This window comes from Erinaceus europaeus, chromosome 12 (genome assembly GCF_950295315.1).
Source record: "Erinaceus europaeus chromosome 12, mEriEur2.1, whole genome shotgun sequence".
Taxonomy (NCBI): Eukaryota; Metazoa; Chordata; class Mammalia; order Eulipotyphla; family Erinaceidae; genus Erinaceus; species Erinaceus europaeus.
In genome coordinates this window covers 79,451,194-79,478,949 of record NC_080173.1, presented here as the reverse complement: position 1 = coordinate 79,478,949, position 27,756 = coordinate 79,451,194, and the positions used below count along the sequence as shown (strand labels likewise).

The following is a 27,756-nucleotide window of genomic DNA, read 5'->3' as shown; positions in this document are numbered from 1 at the left end:
TTCCTCCCTTCAGCTGTCCCCTTGTTAGTGGAGCAGACTGGAGGTGGTGTCTCCACTGACAAACTGTCGAACTGTTAGCAGTCACTTAATCTCTCCTTAGGCCCCTCTCTCCTCTCTGTCACCAGCCATGCGTGTTTGTACTCACGGGTGATTTACTGGGTTTCTGTGGTCATTCTAGTCCTGTCTTGTTTCGGTCCGGGTGGTCTCCTTTGGTATTCCTAGTTGATCCGGGAGAGGAGAGGAGAGAAAGCGATCTGCTGCTTGTAGCTCTGCCTCTGGAAGTCTGTATGCAGAATTCTGTTTTTCTTTGTGCTCCACTTTTTTTTTTTTAAGATTTTATTTATTTATGAGAAAGATAGGAGAGAAAGAACCAGAGACATCACTCTGGCACATGTGCTGCTGGGGATTGAACTCAGGACCTCATGCTTGAGAGTCCAAAGCTTTATCACTGAGCCATCTCCTGGACCACTGTGCTCCACTCTTTGTTGGCAGGATTTTGAAGGTCGGGTGTATTTGTCCTGAATATCCATCAGCAGTAAGAGCCATCATTTTTTCTTGCTTTTTCTATTCCAGATGAGACAAAAGGACCCAGTGAAAGGAATGACAGCAGATGACTAAAGCCACCCTCACCTCTGCACTGTACGTATTGAATTCCTCACCATACATGTCCTAGATGTTTGTATCAGTATGGGCCTCAAGCCCTCAGCAGCTCTGAACAAAAATCAGAAAACCTGCCTTCTAATAATAATGATAATTAATTGTTATGCTAAACAGACTTGTCATACTCTTTGGCCACCCCTTCTAAAGATTATGATTACTAGGACAACCCAGAGATGTACAGTCTTACATAGAATTGTCCAGATAGAGACATGGAGAGGGTAGGATGGGGTAGTGGATGCAGAACGAAAATTTACCTGCTAGTCACTCTTCCTCTTGGAACTTGAGCCATTTCCAGTTGAAGCAGGCATTCTGGGGCACTCCTGATTTCTCTCTGTCAAGGCTGGTTCCTAGCTCCCATTTGCATTTCAAAGCTTTCTCTTAGAAAATGTGCTGGCGGGAGCCAGTTGGCAAGGGGCATATCTGATTAGGCACACACATTATAGTAAGCAAAGATGCAGGTTCAAACCCCTCGTCCTCACCTGCAGGGGGAAACCTTCATCTCCCCATCCCCTCTCGACTTCGGTCTCTATCCAATAATAAATAAGTAAATAAATAGATTATAGGACCTCGGAGGTATCATTCCACACCCAGCACCAAATTTTTGTTCCCTCACCCTCCCTATCACCACCATAGTTCTCACAAAAAAAAAAAAGAAGAAGAAAATGTGCTGGCCGTACAGTTTCCCTAGTATTCGTTGTTCTGTCTGGTATTTTATTTCCTCCTTCTTTGTATTCCTGGTCCCACTTATTCCAACAGCTTAAATAGAATTAGTCATGAAATGAAAAACTGGCCCTATTTCCATCAGGCTCTGAGAAATTATTCTATCAAATAAAAACTAGCACTAGGACAGGCGAAGTATAATAGTTATGCAAAAAGACTTGCATGCCTGAAGCTACAAGGTTCTTTTTTTTAATTAGTAATAGTAAAAACTAGAACTAAAAGTGAAAGAGGCCTGGGGTCTCAGCAGCAGTGAGTGATACAAAGTTCTGCTCCCTTTCCTTCCCTCTGCGCTTGTGGGGGGTCTATGGAGGTTAAAAGGGCAGCAGTAAGTGCATTGTTACATGCCAGCTTTTCCTTCACTGCCTGAAGCTTAGTTTCCTCTCTTCCGCTACCCCTCACTATTCCACTGGCATCCTTCTTTCTTTTGAAGTTCTCCCATCAGTGATAATTTACAGTGATGATTTCTGTTTTTCCCTTCTAGTTCTCCAAGACAGTGGTCACAGGAAGACCCAGCAGCTCCACCCTCCCAAGTGACAGGCCATCTTCGGAAGCAGCCTTTCTGTGCCCATTCTTCAGGCAACTTTCAACCCCTTACTGTAGCTAATTCTAGATGCCCTTTAATATTGTGAACAAATAGACCGTCCGGTATTATGAAGCCCATGTGTGCGGGAGCCTGCTCCTCTGAAATATGGTGTATAGGTTGCTGTATTTGCAGCTCCTCTCCCTCTCATATTGTGTTCACACCCATTTCTGTGTGCGTCCCCTCCCCCCCCCACCTTTGTTTCCCAATGACTTTTTAGTCTTTCAAAATAGCTACCTTTTGTGATGTGATAACTGAAATGATTTAAGTTTGTTTTTTACCTTGGGGTGTGGTTTTGAGTACTCACCTGGAGAGAGGGGAAGGGTTGGAAATAGTCTATTCTCAGTTCCACAGAGCAGTGTCGTGGTTTCACTACTCTGATCTCTGCCACCAGTGACCCATTGTTAGAGTACTCTAGGCACCAAGGAAGTACCCAAGGCCCAACCAGTCCCTGTATTAAAAATTTAACAAATACAGATAACCCTTGCCCTGGGCACTGAATCTCTGCTCACTCTTCTTAGAGACACCTATGGCTTCTTAGCCCTCCTGTTGCCCACTCTGTCTGCTGAGCCCCTAGTAAGTCCCAGTCGGCTCTCTGCCTGAAGGGGCCTATCCCATATGCCCCTTAGAATTGAGTCTGTCCCATATATACTAATTAGCCTCCCCCCCACCCCAGGAGCTCTGTATGTCCATGCTCCTCTTCCCTTTTGGGCTGGTGCTGCCACTCAGCAATAATCCCCTTTTTTCTGTGCTTTCTTGGATTCCTGTCCTGTCTTTGAAGCTGGTCAGGACATAAGAGCTCTGATCTTTTCATGCTGCAAAAAATAAGCATGCATAAGGCTTTTCCCCAGCAGAACATGTTCTCTCTTGGCTCGAGTTGCTGGAAAGGAATTTAGGGGATCAATAATTCAGTTCATCCTCCCCCCACCCCACTGAGTTTTGCCCTGGACAATCAGAAGCAGGTAGTGTTTGTAGTACAGAACTCTACCAGAGTAGGCCAGTGAGAAATCGCCAGCACCAAGGGAGCAGAAGCTGCTGAGTCCTTCACAGTTTCTTGTGACTTGGCAGAACATGAATATGCCTTCCCACTAAGGGAATCAGATAGCTGTGGTGTCACCTGGCATTTCCCAATGCTGGCCAAGTGATCCAAACCCATGCTGACCTGGATCCAGCTGCTACAGAATGACCAAATCTCAGCTGGGGAGTGAAAAATAGGATGGGATGATGCATCCTTGTGTTTTGTCAGGTTGTTTTGCCTTACTCATTTCAAAGTGCAATGAGGGAGTATCTCAAGGTTGCATCTATGACACCCTGGTGGATGCTTCCCTGTGATCCTCTCAGGACGAGCTTGGACGGTCTTGGACCCCCTTGGTGTGGTTAGCTCTGGCCTTCATTGAAACCCCTTTGGGACCAAGTGTCCCAATACACCTTCCTGCTAGTCTCCTCTAGCAGACCTTGTGAGGTCTATAGTAATGGGTCTGGGACAATTCACTTGGTTATTAGCATCCCAACTGCTGATAGCATTCATTTGACTGGGAAAGTTGAAGAGGCATTCCAACTGTAGAAAAGTGTCAGTGTTTTCATATAAATTCTGTATTAGCTATAACTATATTTGCTTCAAACTGTCCCTTCTTCATCTAGCAACAAGATAGAAGTTCAGAGGTAGGTTATCCTGGGAGAAACAAACAGGGTGATATCCTAAGCAGACAGCTGTTTGTGTGCAGAATCAATGTTAGGCTCCTTCCTTCAGCTCTTCCTTGACGTCCACAGCATATCACTTCAGCTTGAGTGTGGTCTCACTCTCTGCCTTCCTTTTCTCTGGCTCCTCCCACCTCCACCAGTTGCCCCAGTTTGGGAGCACCCATGTGAGCTTAGCTGGAAACATTCTGAGATTCACTTGGATTTGGGGTTCCTTCCCACATAATCTTAAAGTAAGGATGTCCCTACTCTATTCTGTCCCCATGGATAAAGTACCCTGTGCGCGCGCACACACACACCACCACCACCACCCAAAAAAAAAAAAGAAGAAAACTGACTACCCCTCAGAGGGACTTGTGATGAAAAGCTCAGCTCCGGGGGTACTACCTGAGGATGTGCCATACCCTTTCAGACCAGCTGCTTCCATTACAGTTCAGGGTCAAATCCCAAGAAGCAGCACTGCCTCTGTGAAAGGCCTGCCGGACTCTGGCCCTCTCACTGAGGGGTCAGAGACAGGGTCACAGTCTTGTGGGCACGTGTTTATCTCCCCAAGTTCTCTGACAGTCCCTGGCGGGACCCCTGACTCATTTTAGTTTATTCCTAGTGCTACTTTTACAAAATACACTTTTTGTGGAATTGATTAGATTACTTGTTTATTTAATGTGAGTTTGTGCCTTTTTGTCTCAATCTTCCAATACAGGTATATTGGGGTTGGGGGGAAGCAGTCTAATAAAATCCTAGACAGAGCTTTCTGGAGTCCAGCTTATTGATGATATCCTTATGTCCATTTTACAACTTAGATGTCCTTGAACTCTTGCTAACATTGTCCCCATTTTATCAGGGAAAAATTAGGATGATGGGGAGGTAGCACAGTAGTTTATAGAACAGACTTCCATTCAGGAGCTCAGATGTCATAAATTCAATCTCCAACACAATATAAGCCAGAACTAAGCAGTGCTCTGGTCAAAAAAAAAAAAAATTATTTAAAAATTATGAAAGGTACAATGCATCTCTGGAATCATTTGCAGATTAAAATTAATTTAAAATTTAAGTAAAACATCCCTGTGATGTCTGGGAGATGGCACAGTGGCTAGAGCATGGAACTTACAGCATGAAATTCTAGTTCTTTCTCTTCCCTCTCATGTGTAATCTCTTTAAAAAAAAAAAAAGCCAGGACCATCCATGGGGTTGAAAGCTTTCGTGGTAGAGCTCCTACCTCACCATATGCATGGTCTTACGGTCTTAAGCACATGCCGTGGCACCACATGGGATAACACTTGGGGAGTTCGTTCCATGGTTGGTGGAGCAACATTGTGTTGTCCCTCCTTTCTCTCTGTCTCTTCCTAAACAGAGACAGACAGAGCAAAAGTGAGTGAAAGAGACCACAGCAGCAAAGTTTTCTTCAATGTGGTGGGGGCTGGGCTTGAACCTGGGTCACACACATGGCAAAGCAACACACCATCCAAGTGAGCTATTTCACCACCCTCTCCATCTCTACAAATAAAAGGACAAATTAAATAAAAGGAATTAGGCTGGGAAACTGCTTATCAGTGTCACACATCCTCAAGACCCTTATTCCCTAGTACCAAATTTAAAAAATAAAACATACCTATGTTAACTTTTTATGATATATTCATCTTCATTAATAATTCACTAGAATCACATGTACCTTTAACAAAAAGGAAAATAGCAATCAAGATAGCACATAGATGAAGCACTGGACTTTTAAGCATGGGATCCTGAGTTCAAGGACCAGCAAATCTTTAAATAAAAGGGAGAAAGGGAAACAGCATAATGGTTATGCAAATTACCTTCCTGCCTGAGACTTAAAGAGCCCAGGTTCAGTTCCCTGTACCACCATAAATGAGAGCTGAGTAGTGCTCTGGTTTCTGTATCTTTCTCTCATTAAAATGAAATAATTTAAATATAAATAAATAGGATATCCTAAGGATTAGGGGAAATAGACACCACAGTACTATATCTCAGGAGTATCTGCTTTCTGGGGCCAGGTGGTGGCGCACCTGGTTGAGTGCACAAGGACCCAGATTCAGGTTCCCACCTGCAGGGGGGAAGCCTTACAGGTGGTGAGGGTGTCTCTCTACCTCTCTTGCTCTCTATCTTCCCCTTTAAAAAAGTATCTGCTTTTCTATTCACTCAGTTGGAAAATATGAACTTTGCTAGAGGAAGGTGAGAAACCAAACAATTATACTGCCAAAGGTCTAACCAGGTGGTGACACACCTGGTTGAGCACACGTTACAATGCACTAGGACCTAGGTTGATGACCCTGGCTCCCACCTGCAGGGGGAAAGCTTTGCAAGTGGTGAAGCAGTGCTACAGATGTCTCTCTGTCTCTCTCTATCACCCCTTTTTCTCTAAATTTCTGGCTGTCTCTGTCCGATAAATAAAGATTTATATTTTTTAAAAAAGGTCTAATTTAAAGGAATTCCCCTCAGGACAAAAAATTCAGTGGCCTGCCTACTCATATTCAATCTTCTAGAACTTCATCGAAGTTTTAATGGATGTCCAGCTATAAGAAAACTATTACTTTAGTTTAATGTGTAGTTCTGGGACCATACATAGGGATTTGCATTTATTTATTTTTCGTGCCAGGGCCTTACACTTGTGAGATCCCACTGCTTCACTAACTCTGTGGAGGGATTTCTTCCCGTTACTTCTTTTTTTTTTTTTTTTTTGCCTCCAGGGTTATTGCTGGGGCTCAGTGCCTGCGCAATGAATCCACTGCTCCTGGAGGCCATTTTTCCCCCTTTTGTTGCCCTTGTTATAGCCTTGTTGTTGTCATTATTGTTGTTGTTGATGTCATTCATTGTTGGACAGGACAGAGAGAAATGGAGAGAGGAGGGGAAGACAGAGAAGGGGAGAGAAAAATAGACACCTGTAGACCTGCTTCACTGCTTGTGAAGCAAATCCCCTACAGGTGGGGAGCCAGGGGCTTGAACCAGGATCTTTATGCTGGTCCTTGCGCTTGGCACCACATGCACTTAACCCGCTGGGCTACCGCCTGACCCCCCTTCCCATTACTTCTATGTGGTGGTACTAGTCCTAGTACTCTTAACAGGTGAACTACTGTATCTTCGCCTTCCTCTTTTAAAAGGATCTGAATGTACTATTTTAAACTAAATGATCATCTTCCAGATACAGTACAGTTCACTTTATATCCTGCTACATAAAGGATCGCAAAGCAGTCAACTAGCTTAAAATTAGATGAGGTTTTTTTTTTCTGTCTCCCTAAAGAAGTCATTTGAAATTCTCAGAGAACTGTAAAACAAGAGTGGTAAGAGCTTAATGCAATAGTACAGTAAGACTTTAATACAAGTAGTGTTCTCTGGTGAGTTGTTCCCTGCACTGTCACCTCAGTCATTGTAGATATATACAGGCATAGACTCAAGGCCCTGCTTCATCTCCAACACTGTGGAAAAAGACTATATCATGGGACAGAGCCCTGTGCTAACATACATCAGCTTAAATAGCAGCCTGGAAGATGGCGACTAAGCATTAGACTTAAGAGCATGAGTTCCCATTGTACCTGCTCAGGTCTCTCTCATATCACTAAATATGGCAAGTCAGGGAGAAAGCATGGTGGCTATGCAAGACTTTCATGCCTGAGACTCCGAGGTTCAGGATCAGTCCCTGGCATCACCACAGGCTAGAGTTGAGCAGTGCTATGGTTAAAACAAAAGTGATTAAAATACACACACACACACACACTACCCACTGCTCCCGGAGGCTATTTTTCCCCTTTTGCCCTTGTTTATTGTTGTCATTATTATTGTTGGATAGGACAGAGAAATTGAGAGGAGGGGAAGACAGACAAGGGGAGAGTAAGATAGACACCTGCAGACCTGCCTCACCATTTGTGAAGCGACTCCCCTGCAGTGGGAAGCTGGGAGCTCGAACCGGGATCTCTGCGCCAGTTTTTGCACTTTGTGCCATGTGCACTTAACCCACTGCGCTACCGCCCGACCCCCATATATAATCTTTTTTAATGAGAGGTACAGGACAGAGACCCTGACCAGAGTTCTGCTCAGCTGTGGCTTACAGTGGTGCTAGGGGTTGAATCTGGGACCTCAGAGCCTCAGGCATGAAAGTCTCTTTGCATTAACCATTATGCTATCTCCCCAGTCCAATTAATAAACCTTTTAAAATAAAATTTTTCCCCTTTGTTGCCCTTGTTCATCGTCACTGTTGTTATCGTTGTTGGATAGGACAGAGAGAAATCGAGAGAGGAAGGGAAGACTGAGAAGAGGAGAGAAAGACACCTGCAAATCTGCTTCACCACCTGTGAAGTGACCCCCCCACACACATGTGGGGGTCCGGGGCCAGGAACCGGGATCCCTCTGCTGGTCTTTGCACTTCATGCCATGTGTGCTTAACCCAGTGTGCTACCGCCCAACCCCCTAAAATAATTTCTTTAGGGTCTGGGCAATAGTGCACCTAGTTGAATAACATGTTAGTGCTCAAGGACCTGAGTTAAAGACCTTGGTCCCCTTGGGAGTTGGGCGGTAGCATCCCCATCTACAAGGGAAGCTTCACAAGCAGTGAAGCAGTACTGTAGGTGTCTCCTCAATTTCTCTATCTCTAGCCAATAAAATAAATATTAAAAAATACTTTCTTGGGCAGTGGTAGATAGCAAAATGGTTATGCAAACAGACTCTCATGCCTGAGGCTCCAAAGTCCCAGGTTCAGTCCCCTGCACCACCATAAGCCAGAGCTGAGTAGTGCTCTGATTAAAAAAATAATAATAAATAAAAATGCTTTCTGTACACAAACATTATATATCTGAAAATAACCTGACCATTTTCTCTGTCTCCCTTTTTAAACTGAATGTGAGAGATCAAGAGCATCGTTGTGGTCTGGGGGAGGTGCAGTAGATAAGCACTGGACTGTCAAGTATGAGGTCCTGAGCTCAGTCTCTGGTAGCACATGTACCAGAGTGATGTCTGGTTCTTTCTCAAAGTAAAAAAAATCTTTAAGGGCGGGGGTAGATATCATAATGGTTATGCAAACAGACTCTCATGCCTGAGGCTCCAAAGTCCCAAATTCAATCCCCCACACCACCATAAGCCAGAGCTGAGCAGTGCTCCGGTTAAAAAAAAAAAAACAGCATCACTTCGGCACATGCAATGTCGGATTAAACTCAGGCCCTCATGCTTTCAAGTCAAAGGCTACTGTAGTCATTGTACCACATCACAGGCTTCTAGTCTTATTTTCAACTGGCAGCCTCCTTGGTTTTTATCTCCCCTTCTCAACATTTTTCTCATACTACCAAGCAAGATATTTGTTTAAATCACTTTATTGGGGGGGGGGGGTAAAGAGAAGTTGTCACCATGAGTACAGTTTCTAGCTCCCTTTGATAGGGAGCCCCAACAAAGTATTTAAAATATAAATTATAACGTGGGTAGAGTGCATGCCTGGGTTTGATCCCCATTACCACAAAATGTAAAATAAAATGAGTTTTTAACTGGGCTACCAGGTCTGTGAACTTCATGCAAAGTGGTGTGATTTTGTGGTCCAGAAGGTGGCACAGTGGATAAAAGCATTGGACTCTCATGCATAAGGTCTTGAGTGGAGTCCCCGGCAATACCTGTACCAGAGTGATATCTGGTTCTTTCTCCTATCTTTCTCATAATAAAATCTTTAAAAAAAAAAAGTAGTGTGATTTGCTGGAGAGGACCAAGGTGCTAATCAGAACTGCAGATGAATCTCGAGCACCATCTTATCCCTTCTTTTGCGCCCCCCCCCCCCACTACATATAAGAGTTGGCCAATAAAAGAAATCATAGTTGGAATAATCGTCATTTCATATCTGGTTGTAAAACAGAAAGTGACTTTCGGCTAAAACTAGTAATACCATTGGGCATACAGCCGCCTGGGAACACTAGGGGAGAGGGTGGGAGCCCAAGTCCCTATGATGCAACAAAATGGTTTATTTTCTCTGTATCCTAAATAAGTATTTTTAAAAAGGTGGTTTGGCTGAGGGTGAAATGTATTGATACCTATCTTGGGAAAATGTAATGTACCTTTGTGACAAGAATCCTGTAATCAGTTATTTGCTCAATAAAGTAATACTGAAATTGAAAAAAAGATGGGTACAGCTGTTTCCCAATAAAATTTCATCTGTGAGCCAGAAAGAATAGCGGTTATGCAAACAACTTTCATGCCTGACGCTCTGAGGTTCCACCACCATAAGCCAAAGCTGAGTAGTGCTCTGCTAAAAAGCAAAAAAAAAGCATTAACTACATTTTTAATGTTTTTAATTTGCCAAACAGGAAAGAACACACACACACAGGACTGGGCAGTGGTGCATCTGGTTGAAGGCATACATTAGTGTGCAAGGACTCAGGTTCAAGCCCCAGGCCCCTACCTGCAGGGGTGAAGCCAGTGCTATCTCTCATCTCTCCCTCCCCTCTCAATTTGTCTCTATCCAAAATAAAAACTAAAAAAAAAAAAAAGTGAGTGGAGAAGTAGGTGTAGGAGAGCTCAGGGACCAACATAATGACGGGAAGGCAGAAGAAAGGCCCTGAGCGGCTGGAATAGCACCTACCCGACCGACCGTTTCTCCCTTTGGGCCTCCACCCGCTGGAGGAGGGACAAGGAGTCGAAAGAGTGAGATACTGGGCGTGGGCCCCGCTTCCGCCGGAAGTCGGCCCAGCCCTGCTGGCCTTGCGGGGCACTCTGGGAGCGGCGGGGGCGTCCCGGCGCGCGGGGCGGGGCGGTGTTCTGATGACGCCGGGACACGCCTCTCTGACGTCGCGGTCCGCTCCGGCCTTTTCCCCCCGGCAGCGAGGGCCTCTAGTGGCTGCGCGCTGGCCGCACCGTCCCGCCCCTTCTCAGCCGCACCACACAGAGCCCTCGGTGCGCTCAGGCCCAACCTCTACGGGGGCCGAGGCGGAGGGTCTGAATACGGAAGAAAAACAATCTGGCGCAAGAGAGCGGAGCGGGACCTGTCGCCGGCGGGGCACAGGCTGGGGCAGCGCCGGCGGGGGCTGAGAGTCGGGAGCCGGCCGGGCCACCGCGGGGGGACGATGGCGGCAGTGACCCCTCGGAAGACGAACGAACCGAGAAGCAGGAAGCTCAGGTGAGCACGGCGGCTGCGGGCAGACGGGCCTGCGGCGGGAGCGATCGCGGTCCCCGGCCGGGCCGGAGCTGTGCTGAGGGTCCCGGGCTGCAGCTTAGACCCTCACACCCCCACCCCGCCCCGGGCGGCGACCCCTCCAAGCCGGGGGCGCCCCTGGCAGGTGTCCCACCCGCTTGGCTTCTCGTGGGAGGCGGCCGCGCCGGGACAGGCTGAGGCTGATGAGCTGAAGGAGCCCCCACCACCCCCGCTCCAGAATCGAAGTCTCGCGGCCGGGCGGAGGTGCACCTGGTTGAGCGCACATGTACACAAGGACGCGGGTTCGAGCCCCCGGCCCCCGCCTGCGGGGGCAAAGCTTTGCGAGCGGTGAAGCAGGTCTGCAGGTGTCTCTCTGTCTCCCCCTACCCTCTCGGCTTCTGGTTGTCTCTATCCAATAAATAAAGGTAATTAAAAAAAAAAAAAAGGTGGTCCAGGAGATGGCACAGTGGATAAAAGCACTGGACTCTCAAGCATGAGGTCCTGAGTTCCATCCCTGGCAGCACGTGTACCAGAGTGATGTCTGGTTCTTTCTCCTCTTATCTTTCTCATGAATAAATAAAATCTTTTTTTAAAAAATAACTAGGAAAAATAAAATCAGAACAGAATTGAAGTCTTGTCCCGACTTGTGATCAACCCATTCATACATCACGGGGTCTTGTCTGATCCCTTCTGAAACGTGAAATCGGATTTAGATAAAAATCCCATAGTGAGGTGTTCGAGCCCAGTCCCATGCTTGCTCTTTCAGGAGGAACAGCCAGCTTAGCGCAGGTCACGATGCAAGGATTTGTTTAATCGTCGGGGCTGAAATGGGAACAACAACAAAAAAAAATTTTTTTTTTTTTAAATCCGACTTTAGTTCTTCGTTCACGGAAAGCACGTTCCTGGAGAAGCAAGGAGCCTTGGAGTAAAAAGGGCTGCCTCCCTTAATGCTGTCGGACAGCAGGGGGAGAGCGTAAGCAAATCTAGCTGGAGTCTCTGGCCAGGTGCCTACCGAAGGTGGTTTTGTATTGTTTTGTTGATGTTCATAGGGAGGGGCAGGAAGTTCCTTTAAACTTGCCAAGAATTTTTTTTTTTTCCAAGTTGTGCTTTTTAGAACATGGACCTCTGAAGTCCCAGGTTCAATCCCCCGCACCACCATAAGCCAGAGCTGTGCAGTGCTCTGGTATTTCTCTGTCTTTCTCTCTCTGCATCTCTCTCAAAAATAAAAATAAATAAAATACTTAAAAAGAAGAAGAAGAAGACCATGGGCCTCTAAGAACAAGCTCTGTTGAAGAAGAGATGTTTTGGAACATCCTGCTCCTTTCTCATGCGCCTGGGATCTCCTACCTAGGACTCACCTGAGGCTTGGGGGCCGTCCTAGCCACCAGCAGGGTTTGTGGGCCCTACCTGCTCTGTGCTCAGCTGGCGGGGTGGAGAGAGCTCTCCTTGCCCTGAGCCTCTGACAAGATCCAGTGTTGTTGAGACTCGCTGCTCTGCTCGCTTCCCTGGGGTTTATGTGAGGCAGCATTGAAGGATGTTATCCAGCTGATGGCTTTTTCCCAGGAGAGGATAGGCTCTAGAGAGAGGTGTTGAGAAACCTGTTATTGAGTCTTTCTACTTGGGCTCCGTGAACTGCTTGGCAAGATTGATTGTGCTTCAGGGATCTGTTAGGAAAGAGAAGAAGTGGATTGTGGTTTAGCTTCCCGCCGCCCCCACAACCCCAGAGCATTCTCACCTCTGGCTGATGCTGGTGGTGCCAGAGATTGAATGACGCTGGGACTTCCAAGCCACGCCCCCTTTTGTGTATGTGTCAGAGAATAAACTCATGGTTTCCGAAGGTGCACCACTTCTGAGCCACTTCTCCAGTTCAATTTTTTTTCCCCCAACCCAATTTGTATTCTGTTTCTTCTAGAGAGAGCAAGAGAATGGGAGAAGTAGGGGGCCAGGCGGTGGTGCACCTGGTTAAGTGCACAGATTACAGTGTGCAAGGACCTGAGTTCAAGCCCCTGGTCCCCACCTGTGTGGGGGTGGGGTGAGGGAGCTTCACGAATGGTGAAGTAGAGCTACAGGTCTCTCTGTCTCTCCCCCTCCCCTTCCCCTCTCAATTTCTCTGTGTCTATCCAATAATAAATAAAATTTAAAGTGATCCGGGAGGTGGTGCCGTGGTAAAGCTTTGGACTCTCAAGCATGAGGTCCCGAGTTTGATTCCCGGCAGCACATGTGCCAGAGTGATGTCTGGTTCTTTCTCTCTCCTCCTATCTTTCTCATAAATAAATAAAATCTTTAAATAAATTAAATTTTAAAAAAAACTTTAAAAACAGAAAGACTTGACAAAGAACCAGTTCATTCTAGAAGTTCCCTTGGTATTGTCCTTGGTGCTGGGGATCAAACTCGGCACATGCTTTACTTTACCCACCAGGTCAGCTCCTGGTCCCCTACCTATTGTCTATAAAATGCCTCTATCAAAAGAAAAAAGCCCCCTATCTTGGACTCAGGAGGCAGCACAAAGATTTGTGCACCAGATTTTCCTGGCTAAGTACCCAGAGGTCCCAGGGTCAAAACCTGGCACAACTATAAACTCTGCTTTTGCTCCTTAAAATATTAAAGCGGGCCAGGTGGTGGCGCACCTGGTTAAGTGCTCACATTACAGAGCACGAGATCCCAGGTTCAAGCCCTAGTCCCCACCTGCAGGGTGAAAGCTTCAAGAGTGGTGAAACAAGACTGCAGGTGTCTCTCCCTCTCTGCCTCCCCCTCCCCTATCAATTTCTCTCTGTCTCTAACACAAAATATATTAAAGCGATGCACCCAACCCAGGTTCAAGCCTAACCCCCCCCCCCACATTGGCGGGAGCTTCAGTGCTATGGCATCGTTCCCTTTCTCTTTCTCTGATTCCTTCTGAGAAAATCAGCCAGGAGTGGTGAAGCCCTGAGCTTCTAAATAAAACTAAATATCCACCTGCAGGGGGAAAGCTTCATGAATGGTGAAGTAGGGCTGCAAGTGTCTTTGTCTCTGCCTCTCTCTATTCCCCCTTTCCCTCTCAATTCTTCTGGATATCTCTATCCAATAAATAAATAAATATACTTTTTAAAAATATTTTTTAAATAAATAAATAAAATTTGCCTGTCTTGTACTGAATGAAACCTCTCATAAGATGAAAACTGAGTGGCCTGGGCGGTGCTGCAGGAGATAAAGTGTTGGACTGTCAAGCATGAGTTCTGTGTTTGCTCTCTGGCAGTGTATTTGCCAGGGTGATGTTTACTCGGATTCTCTTTCTCCTCCTCTCCTCTCCTCTCTCTCTCTTTCTTTCTCTCTCCCCCCCCCACAGACAGATATTTTTTAAAAGGGCAGGGGGAGTCGGGCGGTAGCGCAGCGGGTTAAGATCACATGGCGCACTGGAGAATGTTATGCTTGTACAAACTATTGTATTTATTGTTGAATGTAAAACATTAATTCCCCAATAAAGAAATAATAATAATAAAAAAGATCACATGTAGCAAAGCGCAAGGACCAGCATAAGGATCCCGGTTCAAGCCCCCGGCTCCCCACCTGCAGGGGAGTCGCTTCACAGGCAGTGAAGCAGGTCTGCAGGTGTCTATCTTTCTCTCCCCCTCTCTGTCTTCCCCCCCTCTCTCCATTTCTCTCTGTCCTATCCAACAATGACGACAACAATAATAACTACAACAATAAAAAAAGGGGGGGACAAATTTAAAAAAAGAAGAAGAAAGATGTCCAGGAGGTGACTCAGTGAAGAAAGGATTGGACTTCCAAGTATGAGGCTCTGAGTCTGATCCCCAGCATTGCATATGCCAGTGATCCTCCAGCTCGTGTGTGTTCTCTCCTCCTCCTCCTCCACTCTAATCTTTCAAAAATTTACACTTTATTTACTGGATAGAGACAAAGGGAAATAGACACAGAAGGAGAAAATAAGAAGAGATATCTACAGCACAGCTTCACCATCTGTGAAGCTTTCCCCCTGCAGGTTTGAACCAGGACCCGGGACCTTACACATGGTAACATGTTGCTATACCAGGTATGCCACTGCCTAGCCAAATATATAGATTTTTCAGAAGATTTTATTTATTTATTCATGAAGAAAATAGGGGGAGTGATTGAAAAAAAGACATCACTCTGGTACTTCTACTGCTGTAGATTGAACTCAGACTGGAACCCTGTCTGTTTTTTGGACATATTTTTTTTTATATTTATTTTATTTATTTATTCCCTTTTGTTGCCCTTGTTGTCTTATTGCTGTAGTTATTATTGTTGTTGTCGTTGTTGGATAGAACAGAGAGAAATGGAGAGAGGAGGGGAAGACAGAGAGGAGGAGAGAAAGATAGACACCTGCAGACCTGCTTCACTGCCTGTGAAGCGACTCCCCTGCAGGTGGGGAGCCGGGGTTCGAACCGGGATCTTTATGCCGGTCCTTGTGCTTTGTGCTACCTGCGCTTAACCCGCTGCGCTACAGCCCGACTCCCCTTTTGGACATATCTTATCCTCCCTCCTCCACAACTTCCCTTCACATCCCTTCCACAGCATACATGTGGTGACATGGAATGTGGCCTCTGCAGCACCCCCTCAAGACTTGAATGACCTGCTTCAGCTGAACAACCAGTGCCCGAATCTGGACATGTACATCATTGGGTAGGTGTCTGCAGGGCCCCTGCCCCTGCCCCCATGTCTGAGACAGATTAGCCTAACCAGTCCCCAGCTGTCCTTGCGGGTGAGCACTGTCCCATGTCTTCCCTTGCTCTAGAATCTGAAGGCTCAGAACTCTCTGCCTGCATCAGGGCCAAACGAGTGTGTCTTGTCCTGGGCCAACAATGGCAGAATACTGGCAGTTAACAGCCAGGGGAGGTAGAGACCATGGTCATCAGGAAGCAGGACTGCTAAGTCGGGAGGGTAATACTAACCAGGAGCTTCTGACCCGGGATGGTCAGTTTGCAGGAAAAAACCTGTGGGATCCTGAGCCTCCTTTCTGATCCTGCCTTTGAAGATACCTGGAGCAGTTTCTTCATGGATGTGCTGTCCCCTCTGAACTTCATCAGGGTAATTTTTTTTTTTAAAAAAACAGCATTGCACACAGCTCTGGCTTATGATGGTGCAAGGGGTTGAAGCTATGACGTTAGGACCTACGACATGAAAATCTTTTTGCATAATCATTATTCTATTTCCCCCAACCCCATCAAGGTAACTTCTAAGTTTATGAGGGACTAGGGAATATGTCTTACCTCTTGCCACCAGCTGCAGCCCTTTGACCTCCCCCTCAGGTTTTCATAATGTTTCCCATTTATTTAAAGAACTAGACCTCAGGTGCACCTAGCTCCCTGGGGTTACTGCCTGCCTGTGCTTTTCCAAGCTACCTGAAGCTAAACAGTCCCCAGGGGTTGGCTTAACACCTTGGTATTTTTCAAGCTGAGAGAATTCCTAAAGGAGGCATGGCAGGACCTGCCACCAGCCAGAGACTCACATATACGCAGTTCCACAGCACCTGGGCCAGCTGTTTCACTCGGATCAAGAGAGGGAAAGACAACACAGCAGTAGAGTTTTACCCCAGTGTGTGATTCTCCCAGTGGTGCTGGGGCTCCAACCCAAACCCTGTACTTGGCAAAGTGTGTCTAATATTGGGTGAACTATCTCTGCTTGCTTGGTGTTGTGCATTACAAGTAAACTCTTTAAATATATTTTTATTATTTTTAAATCTTTGTTTATTGGGTAGAGACAGCCAGAAATTCAGGGGGTGGGGGGGTGATACAGAGGGAGAGAGACAGACACCTGCAGCCCTGCTTTACCACTCACAAAGCTTTCCCCCTGCAGGTGGGGACTGGGAGCTCGGACCCAGATCCTTATGCATTGTAACGTGCACTCAGTCAACCAGGTGTACCTCAACCCAGCCCCTTAAAAGACTTCTTGGGAGCCGGGCGGTAGCGCAGCGGATTAAGCGCAGGTGGCGCTAAGTGCAAGGACCGGCATGAGGATCCCGGTTCAAGCCCCCGGCTCTCCACCTGCAGGGGCGTCGCTTCACAGGCGGTGAAGCAGATCTGCAGGTGTCTGTCTTTCTCTCCTCCTCTCTGTCTTCCCCTCCTCTCTCCATTTCTCTCTGTCCTATCCAACAACGATGACATCAACTACAACAACAATAAAAAGACAACAAGGGCAACAAAAGGGAAGATAAATAAATAAAATTACAAAAAAAAAAAAGCTAAATAAAATTACAAAAAAAAAAAAAGCTTTCTTAAAAAAAAAAAAAAAAGACTTCTTTACAGGGCCGGGGAGAGAACTAGAACATGTGCTTATTAGCACATTAGGCATCAGTGATCAGTCTCAGAACCCCATGTCTGTAAGTCTGGTGCTGACCACTGCACAACCTTCCTGACTTTTTTTCTTTTTTGTACTTACCATTACCAGTGCACTGTTCAACTTTGTCTTTTAGTGGTGCTGGGAATTGAACTTAGGGCCTTTGGGGTTTTTTTAAATTATTTTTTTTATATTTATTCCCTTTTGTTGCCCTTGTTTTTTTATCGTAGTCACTATTGTTGTCGTCGTTGTTGGATAGGACAGAGAGAAATGGAGAGAGGAGGGGAAGACAGAGGGGAAAGAAAGACACCTGCAGTGGTCCGAGAGGTGGCACAGTGGATAAACCATTGGCCTCTCAAGCATGAGGTCCTGAGTTCAATATCCGGCAGCACATGTACCAGAGTGATGTCTGGTTCTTCCTCTCTCTTCTCCTATCTTTCTCATTAATAAATAAAGTCTAAAAAAATAAAAATTTAAAAAAAGACACCTGCAGGGAGTTGGGTGGTAGCACAGCCGATTAAGCTCACGTGGCTCGAAGCACCAAGGACCAGCGTAAGGATACCGGTTCAAGCCCCCGGCTCCCCACCTGCAGGGGCGTTGCTTCACAGGCGGTGAAGCAGGTCTGCAGGTGTCTGTCTTTCTCTCTCCCTCTCTGTCTTCCCCCTCCTCTCCATTTCTCTCTGTCCTATCCAACAACGACATCAATAACAACAACAATAATAACTACAACAATAATAAAAAACAACAAGGGCAACAAAAGGGAAAATAAATATAAAAGAAAAAAGAAAGACACCTGCAGACTTGCTTCACCACCTGTGAAGTGACTCCCTGCAGGTGGGGAGCTGGGGCTCAAACCAGGATCCTTAACACCGGTCCTTGTGTTTTGTGCCACCTGCACTTAACCCGCTGTGCTACCACCCGACTCCCAGAACTTAGGGCCTTTGATGCCTCAGACTTGAAAGTCTTGTTGCAGAACGATGCTATCTCCCCAGCCTAGCCATACATTATTTAACTATAACAACTCTTGGTTTTTTTTGTTTGTTTATTTTCCCTGCTTCACCACTCATGAAGCTTCCCTCCTACAGGTGGGAACCAGGGAACTTGAACCCAGGTCCTTGTGCATGGTAACATGTGCACTCAACCAGGTACACCACCGCCTGGCCCCCTTAACAGCCTTCTTGAAACATGGGTGTTTGTAGCTAAAACCAAAACATACTGGATCAGCATAATAGCTCACTTGGATAGTGTGCCTTCTTTACCTTACCCCTAGCAAAGGATCTACCTCAGCACCCACTACACTGGAGGATGTTTGCTGCTATGGTTTCCTTCCCTCAAGCTCTGTCTGTCTCTATCTGAAGAAAAGAAAAAGGCCTCAGGAATCAGAAAGCCATCTGAGATTTTTTTTTTTCCTACCAGGGCTGGGTACCTATGTGATGACTCCACTGCTCTTGGTTAGTCATATTTTTTTTTTCCATTTTTCTTTTCTGATAAGAGACAGAGAGAGATAGATAGAGATAGATACAACACTGCTTCACCACTCATGAAGCTCTCCCCCTGCAGGTGGGGACCATAGGCTTGAACCTGGGTCCTCATGCACAGTAACGTGTGCTGTATATGATATGCCACCATCTGGATCCACTATGTGGGATTTGAATCCAGATCTTTCAAATCTCATAAAATACATATATTTAATTACTATACTTTATTGTTATGCTGGTGAATTCTAAGGCCATCACTTGCCTCCGGGTATCAGAAGGTGTCCTCTGATCGAGTACTTCAGATCATCAGTGACCAGTGATTTAGAAGAAGGAAGGTTTGTGTAGAATAAAAGGGTTCTCACTCAGAAGGGCTAGTGTTTTCTGTTTGTTTGTTTTTGCCTCCAGGGTTATCGCTGGGGTTTGGTGCCTGCACTACGAATCCACTGCTCCTGGAGGCTATTTTTTCCCTCTTGTTGCCCTTGTTTATCATTGTTGTTATCATTGTTGGATAGGACATAGAGAAATTGAGAGAGGAGGGGAAGACGGGGGGGGGGGAAAGGTAAGACACTTGGAGACCTGCTTTACCACTTGTGAAGCAACCCCCCTGCAGGTGGGGAACAGGGGGCTCGAACCGGGATCCTTATGTCAGTCCCTGCGCTTTGCACCATGTGCATTTAACCTGCTGTGCTACCTCCCGGCCCCCAGGACTAGTGCTTTCTTTTTTGTTTGTTTGTTTTTAAATATTCTCTTTTGTTGCCCTTGTTTTATTGTTGTAGTTATTGTTGTTATTGATGTCATTGTTGGATAGGACAGAGAGAAATGGAGAGAGGAGGGGAAGACAGAGAGGGGGAGAGAAAGAGAGACACCTGCAGACCTGCTTCACCGCCTGTGAAGCGACTCCCCTGCAGGTGGGTAGTTAGGGACTGGAACCGGGATCCTTATGCCGGTCCTTGTGCTTAACCCACTGCACTTCCGCCCGACTCCCATGTTTTTTTTTTGTTGTTGTTTTTGAGGAATCAGCAGGAAGGCTCCACATTGCTGGACCTTCACTTCTCTGCCCTGCACACTTGAGGGGTGAAACATTCTCCTACTCGAAGCACCTGGTGCAGTGTTTCTTGGGAATTCTTAAAGTTCTCTAGTCCCTGTCCTGGCTGACTAGATTTCTTCAGAATTATGAAAAAAGAAGAGAGAAAGAAAGAAGGAGAAGGATGGGGTGTGGGTCAGACGGTAGCGCAGTGGTTAAGTGCACGTGGAGCAAAGCGCAAGGGCCAGTGTAAGGATCCTAGTTCGAGCCCCCTGTCCCCACCTGCAGTGCAGTCGCTTCACAGGCAATGAAGCAGGTCTGCAGGTGTCTGTCTTTCTCTCCCCCTCTCTGTCTTTCCCTCCTCTCTCCATTTCTCTCTGTCCTATCAGATGATGCCATCAATAACAACAATAATTACAACAACAATAAAAAAAAACAAGGAAAACAGAAGAGAAATAAAAGCAAAATTAGAAAAAAAAAGAAGTATAGGAAGGAAGGACAGATGCCAGGTGGTGGTGCATCTGGGTAAGCACACACATTACAGTCCACAAGGACCAAGGTTCAGGACCCTGCTCTTCACCTGCAGGGGGAAAGCTTCACGAGTGATGAAGTAAGGCTGCAGGTGTCTCTCTAACTCTTTCCCTCTCTATCTTCCCCTCCATTCTCAATCTCTGTCTATATACAATAATAAATAATTAGTGGTCCGGGAGGTGGCACACTGGCTAAGGCACTAGACTCTCAAGCATGAGGTCCTGAGTTCAGTCCCTGGCAGCACATGTACCAGAATGTCTAGTCCTTTCTCTCTCTCCTCCTATCTTTCTCATTAATAAATAAAACCTGTAAAAAGAAAGAAAGATAACCATTATAAAAAAATAAATAATAGGGAGTTGGATGGTAATGCAGCGAGTTAAGCACACATGGCCCAAAGTTCGAGGGCCAGTGTAAAGATCCTGGTTCGAGCCCCCAGCTCCCCACCTGCAGGGGAGTCACTTCCCAAGTGGTGAAGCAGGTCTGCAGGTGTCTGTCTTTCTCTCCCCTTTTCTGTCTTCCCCTCTGATCTCTCCATTTCTCTCCGTCCTATCCAACGACAACAACATCAATAACAACAATAATAACTACAACAATAAAACAACAAGGACAACAAAAGGGAAACTAAATATTTTTTTAAAAAGAAAAATAATAACAATAAATAATTTTAAGAAAGAGTTCTGAAAAACGAAGGAAGAAAGAAAGAACCTGTCCTGCTTTGCCTGTGAGCACTGTGGCAGAGGCTGAGTCCCCCCAAGGATTACAGAGCTGACAGGGAATACAGAACATGGCAGCCCTGCTGCTGAGGCTAGAATATAAATGCCAGCTGCTGTAGCCCTTGGCTCCCTTCACATCAAATTTGAGTCCCTTCCTGTTGACTTGAGCTAGCTCCTCAAAGGGCAGAACCACTTCTCTCTCACCACCCACTTCCTCCCTGAGACTGGAAGCTAACTGGCAGAGAATTGGTAGACTGGAATTAAGCCAAGGAGATTAGCTCATCTTGTAGCAGGACACAACCCATATTACCCATGTGGCCTCCAGAGGTTGGGAGGCTGGCCTGAGGACCTGACACCCAAAGCAGACACCCTCGGCTATACTCTGAGGGGAAGCATGAAGCCCTTTGCAGCCTGTTCATAGGAAAGCTTATAGCTGACCTCCTTAGCAGGCTCCAGGACTCTTAGACCCTTCCTTAGCTCCTCCTACTTCATTTCCTTCTACTAGAACTTCCCCTACAAGTCTGCCTTTCTCCACAGCTCCTCCCCTTCTCTCAATCTAAAAAAATAGTTCCTCCCCCACACCCATGTTTTCTGTCCTTCCCTGCCCCTTCACAGAGTGGACTGGTGCCTATGTAGAAGAACCCAGCAGCCCAAACGTGTTGTGTGGATTAGGGTTAATATCAAGCCTCTTTCTAAATCCTTATCGGTTTTTTGGGATTCAGTCCTGAGTCCAACCCTTCCCCTATATCCATTGTCGATGTCCAGATGTGCATGTCAAGTGTGGAGATCAAAACTGGGAGTGCCAGGTGGTGGCACACCTGGTTAAGTAGACATACTACAATGTGCAAGAACCTGGGTTCAAGCCTCTGGTCCTGACCTGCAGGGGGAAAGCTTCACAAGTGGTAAAGCAGGATTGCTGTTGTCTCTTTCCCTCTCTATCTCGCCCTCCCCTCTCAATTTCTCTCTGTCTCTATCCAATAAAAAATAAATGGGGGGGCTGGGCGGTAGCTCAGTGGGTTAAGCACACATGGACTAAGCTTAGCACACATGGTGCTAAGCGCATGGACTGGTGTAAGGATCCCTATTCAAGCCCCCGGCTCCCCACCTGGAGGGGGGTCACTTCACAAGCGGTGAAGCAGGTGTCTTATCTTTCTCTCCCCCTCTCTGTCTTCCCCTCCTCTCTCAATTTCTCTCTGTCCTATCCAACAACGACAGCAATGACAACAATAATAACAACAATAAACAACAAGGGCAACAAAAGGGGAAAAAATAGCCTCCAGGAGCAGTGGATTCATACTGCAGGCACTGAGCCCCAATGATAACTCTGGAGATAAAAAAAAATTAATTAAATTTAAAAATCTGTAAGTTCAAGGTGGGACAGGGAACACATTTGTAGCAACTTTTGCCTGTCCTTAGACATCAGTTACCTCCTTTACTCAGTCCTGAGTTGGGGTTCCCCCTACTTTGTCTCCTCCACTGTGCCAGAGCTCCTGGACTGCAGGATCAAGTTTCATAATTCCTGGAAGGCCCCAGTACAAGCTCCCCACCCGGGGATTTCCTCCTTGGCCTCTGCACCTCTTGCTCCGGAAACAGCTACTCAGTGGTGGGTGTAGACAATCCACGCTGAGAGAGTGGGTCACTGGCAGCAGCCCATTTCCACCCCACTTCTGTCGCCACAGAAAACAACTCTTGAATCCTTCATTCTCTTGAGCATCATTCCTTCATCTGCAAAACAAGACAGGAGTTCTTTACAGGAAGATTCAGTATGATGTAAAATACTTCAGTAGGTAGTAGTATTCTCCACCTGCAAATACATGCCCTCTGCGCTCACTCAGACCTTCTCTGCATTACCTTCTTGCACATCTTGATATTTTTCTCTGTTGTAAGAAACAGAGGGGAGCTGGGAAATAGCTCACCTGGTAGAGCACACTGCCATGTGCAAGGACCCAGGTTTGAGCCCCCAGCCACCTCAGGAGAAGTCCTGCACAAAGGGCAAGCTTTACAAGTGGTGGTGGTGTGCTGTATTGTCTTTCTTCACCTCTCCTGCTTTGTCACCAAGAGTGGTGCAATTGTGCAGGTGCACATCCCAGCAAAAATAGTAATACTAACATGTACATGAATGAAGCATATTGTTTGATGGTTTTCTTAAATAAAGATTTGTTAATGGGGAGCCATGGAAGCAGAGTAGTAATTTTTTTTCCTTTTGGTGCCCTTGTTTTATTCTTGTAGTTACCATTGTTGTTCTTGACGTCATCATTATTGGATAGGACAGAGAGAAATGGAGAGAGGAGGGGAAGACAGAGGGGGGAGATAAAGACACCTGCAGACCTGCTTCACCGCCTGTGAAGGGACTACCCTGCAGGTGGGGAGCCGGGGGTTTGAACCGGTATCCTTAGGCTTGTCCTTGCACTTTGCATAACCTGCTGTGCTACCGCCCGACTCCGCAGAATAGTAATTTATGCAACAGACTTTTATGCCTGAGTCTCAAATCCAGTTAGAGACACAGTAGTCTCTAATCCAATCCTTGGCAACACCATGAGAAAGAGCTAAGCAGTGCTCTCATTAAAAAAGTGAATGAATGAGGGACCAGGTGGTGGCGCACCTGGCTAAGCGCTTACAGTGCGCAAGGATGCAGGTTCCAACACCTAGTCCCCACCTGCAGGGAAAAAGCTTTGTAAGTGGTGAAGCAAGGCTGCAAGTGTCTCTCTGTCTTTCTCCATCTCCATCTTCCCCACCCCTCTCAATTTCTGTCTCTATCCAACAATAAATAAATTAAAAATGTTTTTTTTAAGTGAATGAGGGGGAGTCAGGCGGTAGCTAGGCGGGTTAAGTGCACATGGTGCAAAGCGCAAGGACCGGCATAAGGATCCTGGTTGGAGCCCCTGGCTCCCCACCTTCAGGGGAGTCGCTTCACAGGCGGTGAAGCAGATCTGCAGGTGTCTTTCTCTCCCCCTCTCTGTCTCCCCCTCCTCTCTCCATTTCTCTCTGTCCTATCCAACAACTACAACAATAAAAAAAGGGCAGTGAAAGGGAATAAATAAATATTTTTTAAAAAGTGAATGAGGGGGTCAGGCAGTAGCACAGCAGTTTAAGCACGCTTGACGCGAAGCGCAAGGACCAGCATAAAGATCCCAGTTCAAACCCCTGGCTCTCCACCTGCAGGGGAGTCACATCACAGGTGATCTTTGTCTTCCCTTCCTCTCTCCATTTCTCTCTGTCCTATCTAACAATGATGACATCAGTAACAACAACAATAATAACTACAACAATAAAAACAAGGGCAACAAAAGGGAAAATAAATATAAAAAAAGTGAATGAAAAAGATTTTTAAATTTATATATATATGATTTTATTTATTCATGAGAAAGATAGGAAGAGAGGGAGAGAGAGAAAGAACCAGACATCACTCTGGTACATGTGCTAGTGAGGATTTAACTCAGAACCTCATGCTTGAGAGTCCACTGCTTTATTCACTGCACCACCTCTCGGACCATGACAAAGTTTTTTTTTTATTATCTCTATTTTTAAAAAATATTTATTTAATTTATTTATTCCCTTTTGTTGCCCTTGTTGTTTTATTGTTGTAGTTATTATTGTTGTTGTCGTTGTTGGATAGGACAGAGAGAAATGGAGAGAGGAGGGGAAGACAGAGAGGAGGAGAGAAGGACAGACACCTGCAGACCTGCTTCACCGCCTGTGAAGCGACTCCCCTACAGGTGGGAAGCCGGGGTTCCTCTATTTGTTTTTATTGGATAGAGACAGCCAGAAATCAAGAGGGAGAGGAAAATAGAGAAGGAGAGAGAAAGAGGCACCTGCAGCCCTGCTTCACCACTCATGAAACTTTCCCCCTGCAGGTGAGGACCAGGGGCTTGAACTTGGGTCCTTGTGCTACTGTAACGTGTGCTCAACTAGATGTGCCACCACCTAGACCCACAAAAAAGAAATATTTTTTACTGTGAGAATAAGAAGGAGAAAGAGCCAGAGCATCATTCTGGTACATAGGATGTAGGGGACTGAACTTGTCTTTTTTTTATCTTTATTTATTTATTGGACAGAAACAGCCAGAAACTGAGGGGCAAGGGGATGATAGAGGAGAAGAGACAGAGAAACACCTGTAGCACTGCTTTACCACTCGCTAAGCTTTTCCCCTGCAGGTGGGAACCAGGGGCTCAAACCTAGGTCCTTCTGCATTGTAACATGTGCGCTCAACCAGGTGCACCACCACCACCTGACGCCTGAACTTTTTGTTTGTTTTTACCAAAGTACTACTCAGTTCTGTCTTATAGTGGTGCGGGGGATTGAACCTGAGACTTCAGAGCCTCAGGCATGAGTGTTTCTTTGCATAACCGTTATGCTGTCGAATCCCTGAACTTGGAACCTCATGCTTTGAAGTCCAGTACGCTAGCCACTATCCCACTCCCTAGACCACTAATTTGATGGGTTTTTATTTGTGTATATACACCTATATTACCACAAGTCAAATTAAGGATATGGAATATTCCCAGCACCTCAGAAGACTCTTTAATGTCTCTTACCTACACTGACTTGTTAATATTTATTTTATTCCATCTGAAAGATAAAGAATCGCACGAGACAGAGAGACAAGCCGGAGCACCCCTCTGATACATGTGACATTGGGGATCAAACCAGGAACTTTAGGCATGCAAGTTTGATGCTCTACCAATTGAGGTGTTTCCCCAGTCACTGGTTTTGGTTTTATGCAGTGTCAGGGGCCAAACCCAGGGCTTTATACATACAAGGCATGAACTCTACCAATGAGCCACCTCCCAGCCCTTAAGAATCCTTACACTGAGGCAGAGGTGGGGGACAGCGGGCTGTAGTGCAGTGGGTTAAGCGCATGGTGCGAAACACAAGGACCGGAGTAAGAATCCCAGTTCGAGCCCCTGGCTCCCCAACTGTAGGGGGGCTGCTTCACAAGTGGTGAAGCAGGTCTGCAGGTGTCTGTCTTTCTCTCCCCCCTTTGTCTTCCCCTCCTCTCTTGATTTCTCTCTGTCCTAGCCAACAACAATGTCAACAACAGCAATAATAACAAGGGGAAAAAATGGCCTCCAGGAGCAGTGGATTCATAGTGCAGGCACTGAGCCCCAGCAATAACCTGGAGGCAAAAAATATATATATATATATTCTTACATTGGGGCCATGCCGTGGCACACCTGGTTAAGTGCACACATTACAGTGCATAAGGACCTAAGTTCAAGCCCCTGATCCCCACCTGCAGGGGAAAAGCTTCACAAGTGGTGAAACAGGGTCTGCAGGTGTCTGTCTCTCTCCCTCCCCTCTCAATTTCTATCTCTATCCAATAATAAAAATAAATAAAATATTTTTAAAAAATCCTTACACCCATGGCCCAGGAAGTGGCATAGGGGCTAGAGCTTTATATTTGCAAGTATGAGGTCTCAGGTTTGAGCCTTAGGCTTACACATTCCAGAGATATGTTCTAGTGTGTTCTCTCTCTCTCTCCCTCTCTCTTGTTCATTCTCCTCTTATTAATAAATTTTTAATAATTTTTTTAAATTTATTTTTTTTCCCATTTGCTGCCCTTGTTACTTTATTGTTGTAATTATTATTGTTGTTGTCATTGTTGGGTAGGACGGAGAGGTGGAGAAAGGAGGGAAGGAGGGGAAGACAGAGAGGAGGAGAAAAAGACACCTGCAGACCGCCTGTGAAGTGACTCCCCTGCAGGTGGGGAGCCAGGGGCTCGAACCGGGATCCTTCCACAGGTCCTTGTGCTTTGCGCCATGTGCGTTTAAGCTGCTGCAATACTGCCCGACTCTCTAATAAAATTTTTTTTTAATAATTCTTGAGAGTTGGGCTATAGCACAATGAGTTAAGCGCACGTGGTACAAAGCACAAGGACCGGTGTGAGGATCCTGGTTCGAGCCTTCAGCTCCTCACCTGCAGGGGAGTCAATTCACAGGCGGGGAAGCAGGTCTGCAGGTGTCTGTCTTTCTCTCCCCCTCTCTGTCTTTCCCTCCTCTCTTCACCTCTATCTGTCCTATCCAACAATGATATCAGTAACAACAACAGTAATAACTATAACAACAATGAAAAACAAGGGCAACAAAAAGGAAAATAAATAAATAATTCTTAATCCAAAACAATATTATCTTCCAGTTAACCCTTCCTGCATCTGTAAGATAGCTTCCTGCCTTGTCAGTGAGGAAACAGGCTGAAAGATTTGCCCAATATCAAATATTAAGAACCCAAGCCAAGATTTGAATCCAATAATTAATTTCAAAGCCAGTGTCCTTAGCCACTAACCTGTAAATCCATGTCCCCCTTTGAGACCCTGCCTGATGGGACTGGCAGCCCAACAGTGTCCTTAGGAGGAGACGGCACAGGATCTCAGGAGGGCATTAGTAAGAGGCATGCATGGGGCTAGGACAGAAGGGTCAGTTCAGTGCCATCTTGATGGCAGGATACCCTGACAGCTTTGTCCTCTCACCCCTTCACCACCCCCCTCCTTGGGCAGCTAAGGGAGTCAGACTGAAGTGCGGTAAACCCTGGGACATGGCAGTGGTGCTAAGGGCCCTCTAGAGTTCCTAGCACAGGGCCTAAAAGGGATGCACTTGGCCAGGGCAGCAACATAATGACCATTGCCCCCTTATCCTGCAGGTCTCCTATGTCCGCATGCAGGGGCTGCTCCTCCTGGTCTTCGCCAAACATCAGCATTTGCCCTTTATCCAGATCCTCTCTACTAATACCACCCCCACCGGCCTCTTCGGGTACTGGGTAAGAACTGAGTTGCTGTGTGAAGTAGCTGGGAGGCCTTCCATCACTGATCTGAGAAGGGCTGGACTTGTCCAGCTGGCCAAATGAAAAAGGTGAAACCTATCTTGGCACTGTCCTGGCCAGCACTGTGCATTACTGCTCCCCCAGATCACAGGAGGCTTAGCACCCTTGAGACCCCAGACTGCGTGAGCAGG

At 46.3% G+C, this 27,756-nt stretch overlaps 2 protein-coding genes across 5 annotated transcripts in view; both read left to right on the top strand.

The window, feature by feature from the left end:
* Positions 1-4,405, top strand: part of PITPNA (phosphatidylinositol transfer protein alpha) — a 50,743-nt gene extending 46,338 nt beyond the window's left edge. The window contains exons 7-8 of the mRNA XM_060204121.1: positions 574-639; positions 1,862-4,405. Of these exons, the coding sequence (XP_060060104.1) occupies positions 574-618 (45 nt within the window). The 3' untranslated portion in view covers positions 619-639; positions 1,862-4,405. The remainder of the gene's footprint in view (positions 1-573; positions 640-1,861) is intronic.
* A 6,089-nt stretch (positions 4,406-10,494) lies between these two features.
* INPP5K (inositol polyphosphate-5-phosphatase K) overlaps positions 10,495-27,756 on the top strand; it is a 36,218-nt gene continuing 18,956 nt past the window's right edge. Inside the window, exons 1-4 of one of the 4 annotated variants that reach the window (XM_007520410.3) lie at positions 10,495-10,754; positions 15,303-15,410; positions 15,707-15,815; positions 27,446-27,562. In XM_007520410.3, the coding sequence (XP_007520472.1) occupies positions 10,702-10,754; positions 15,303-15,410; positions 15,707-15,815; positions 27,446-27,562 (387 nt within the window). In that variant the 5' untranslated portion in view covers positions 10,495-10,701. Of the gene's footprint in view, positions 10,755-15,302; positions 15,411-15,706; positions 15,816-27,445; positions 27,563-27,756 lie in introns of those variants that run through there. The other 3 variants (XM_060204114.1, XM_060204115.1, XM_060204117.1) reach the window with 3 other exon arrangements.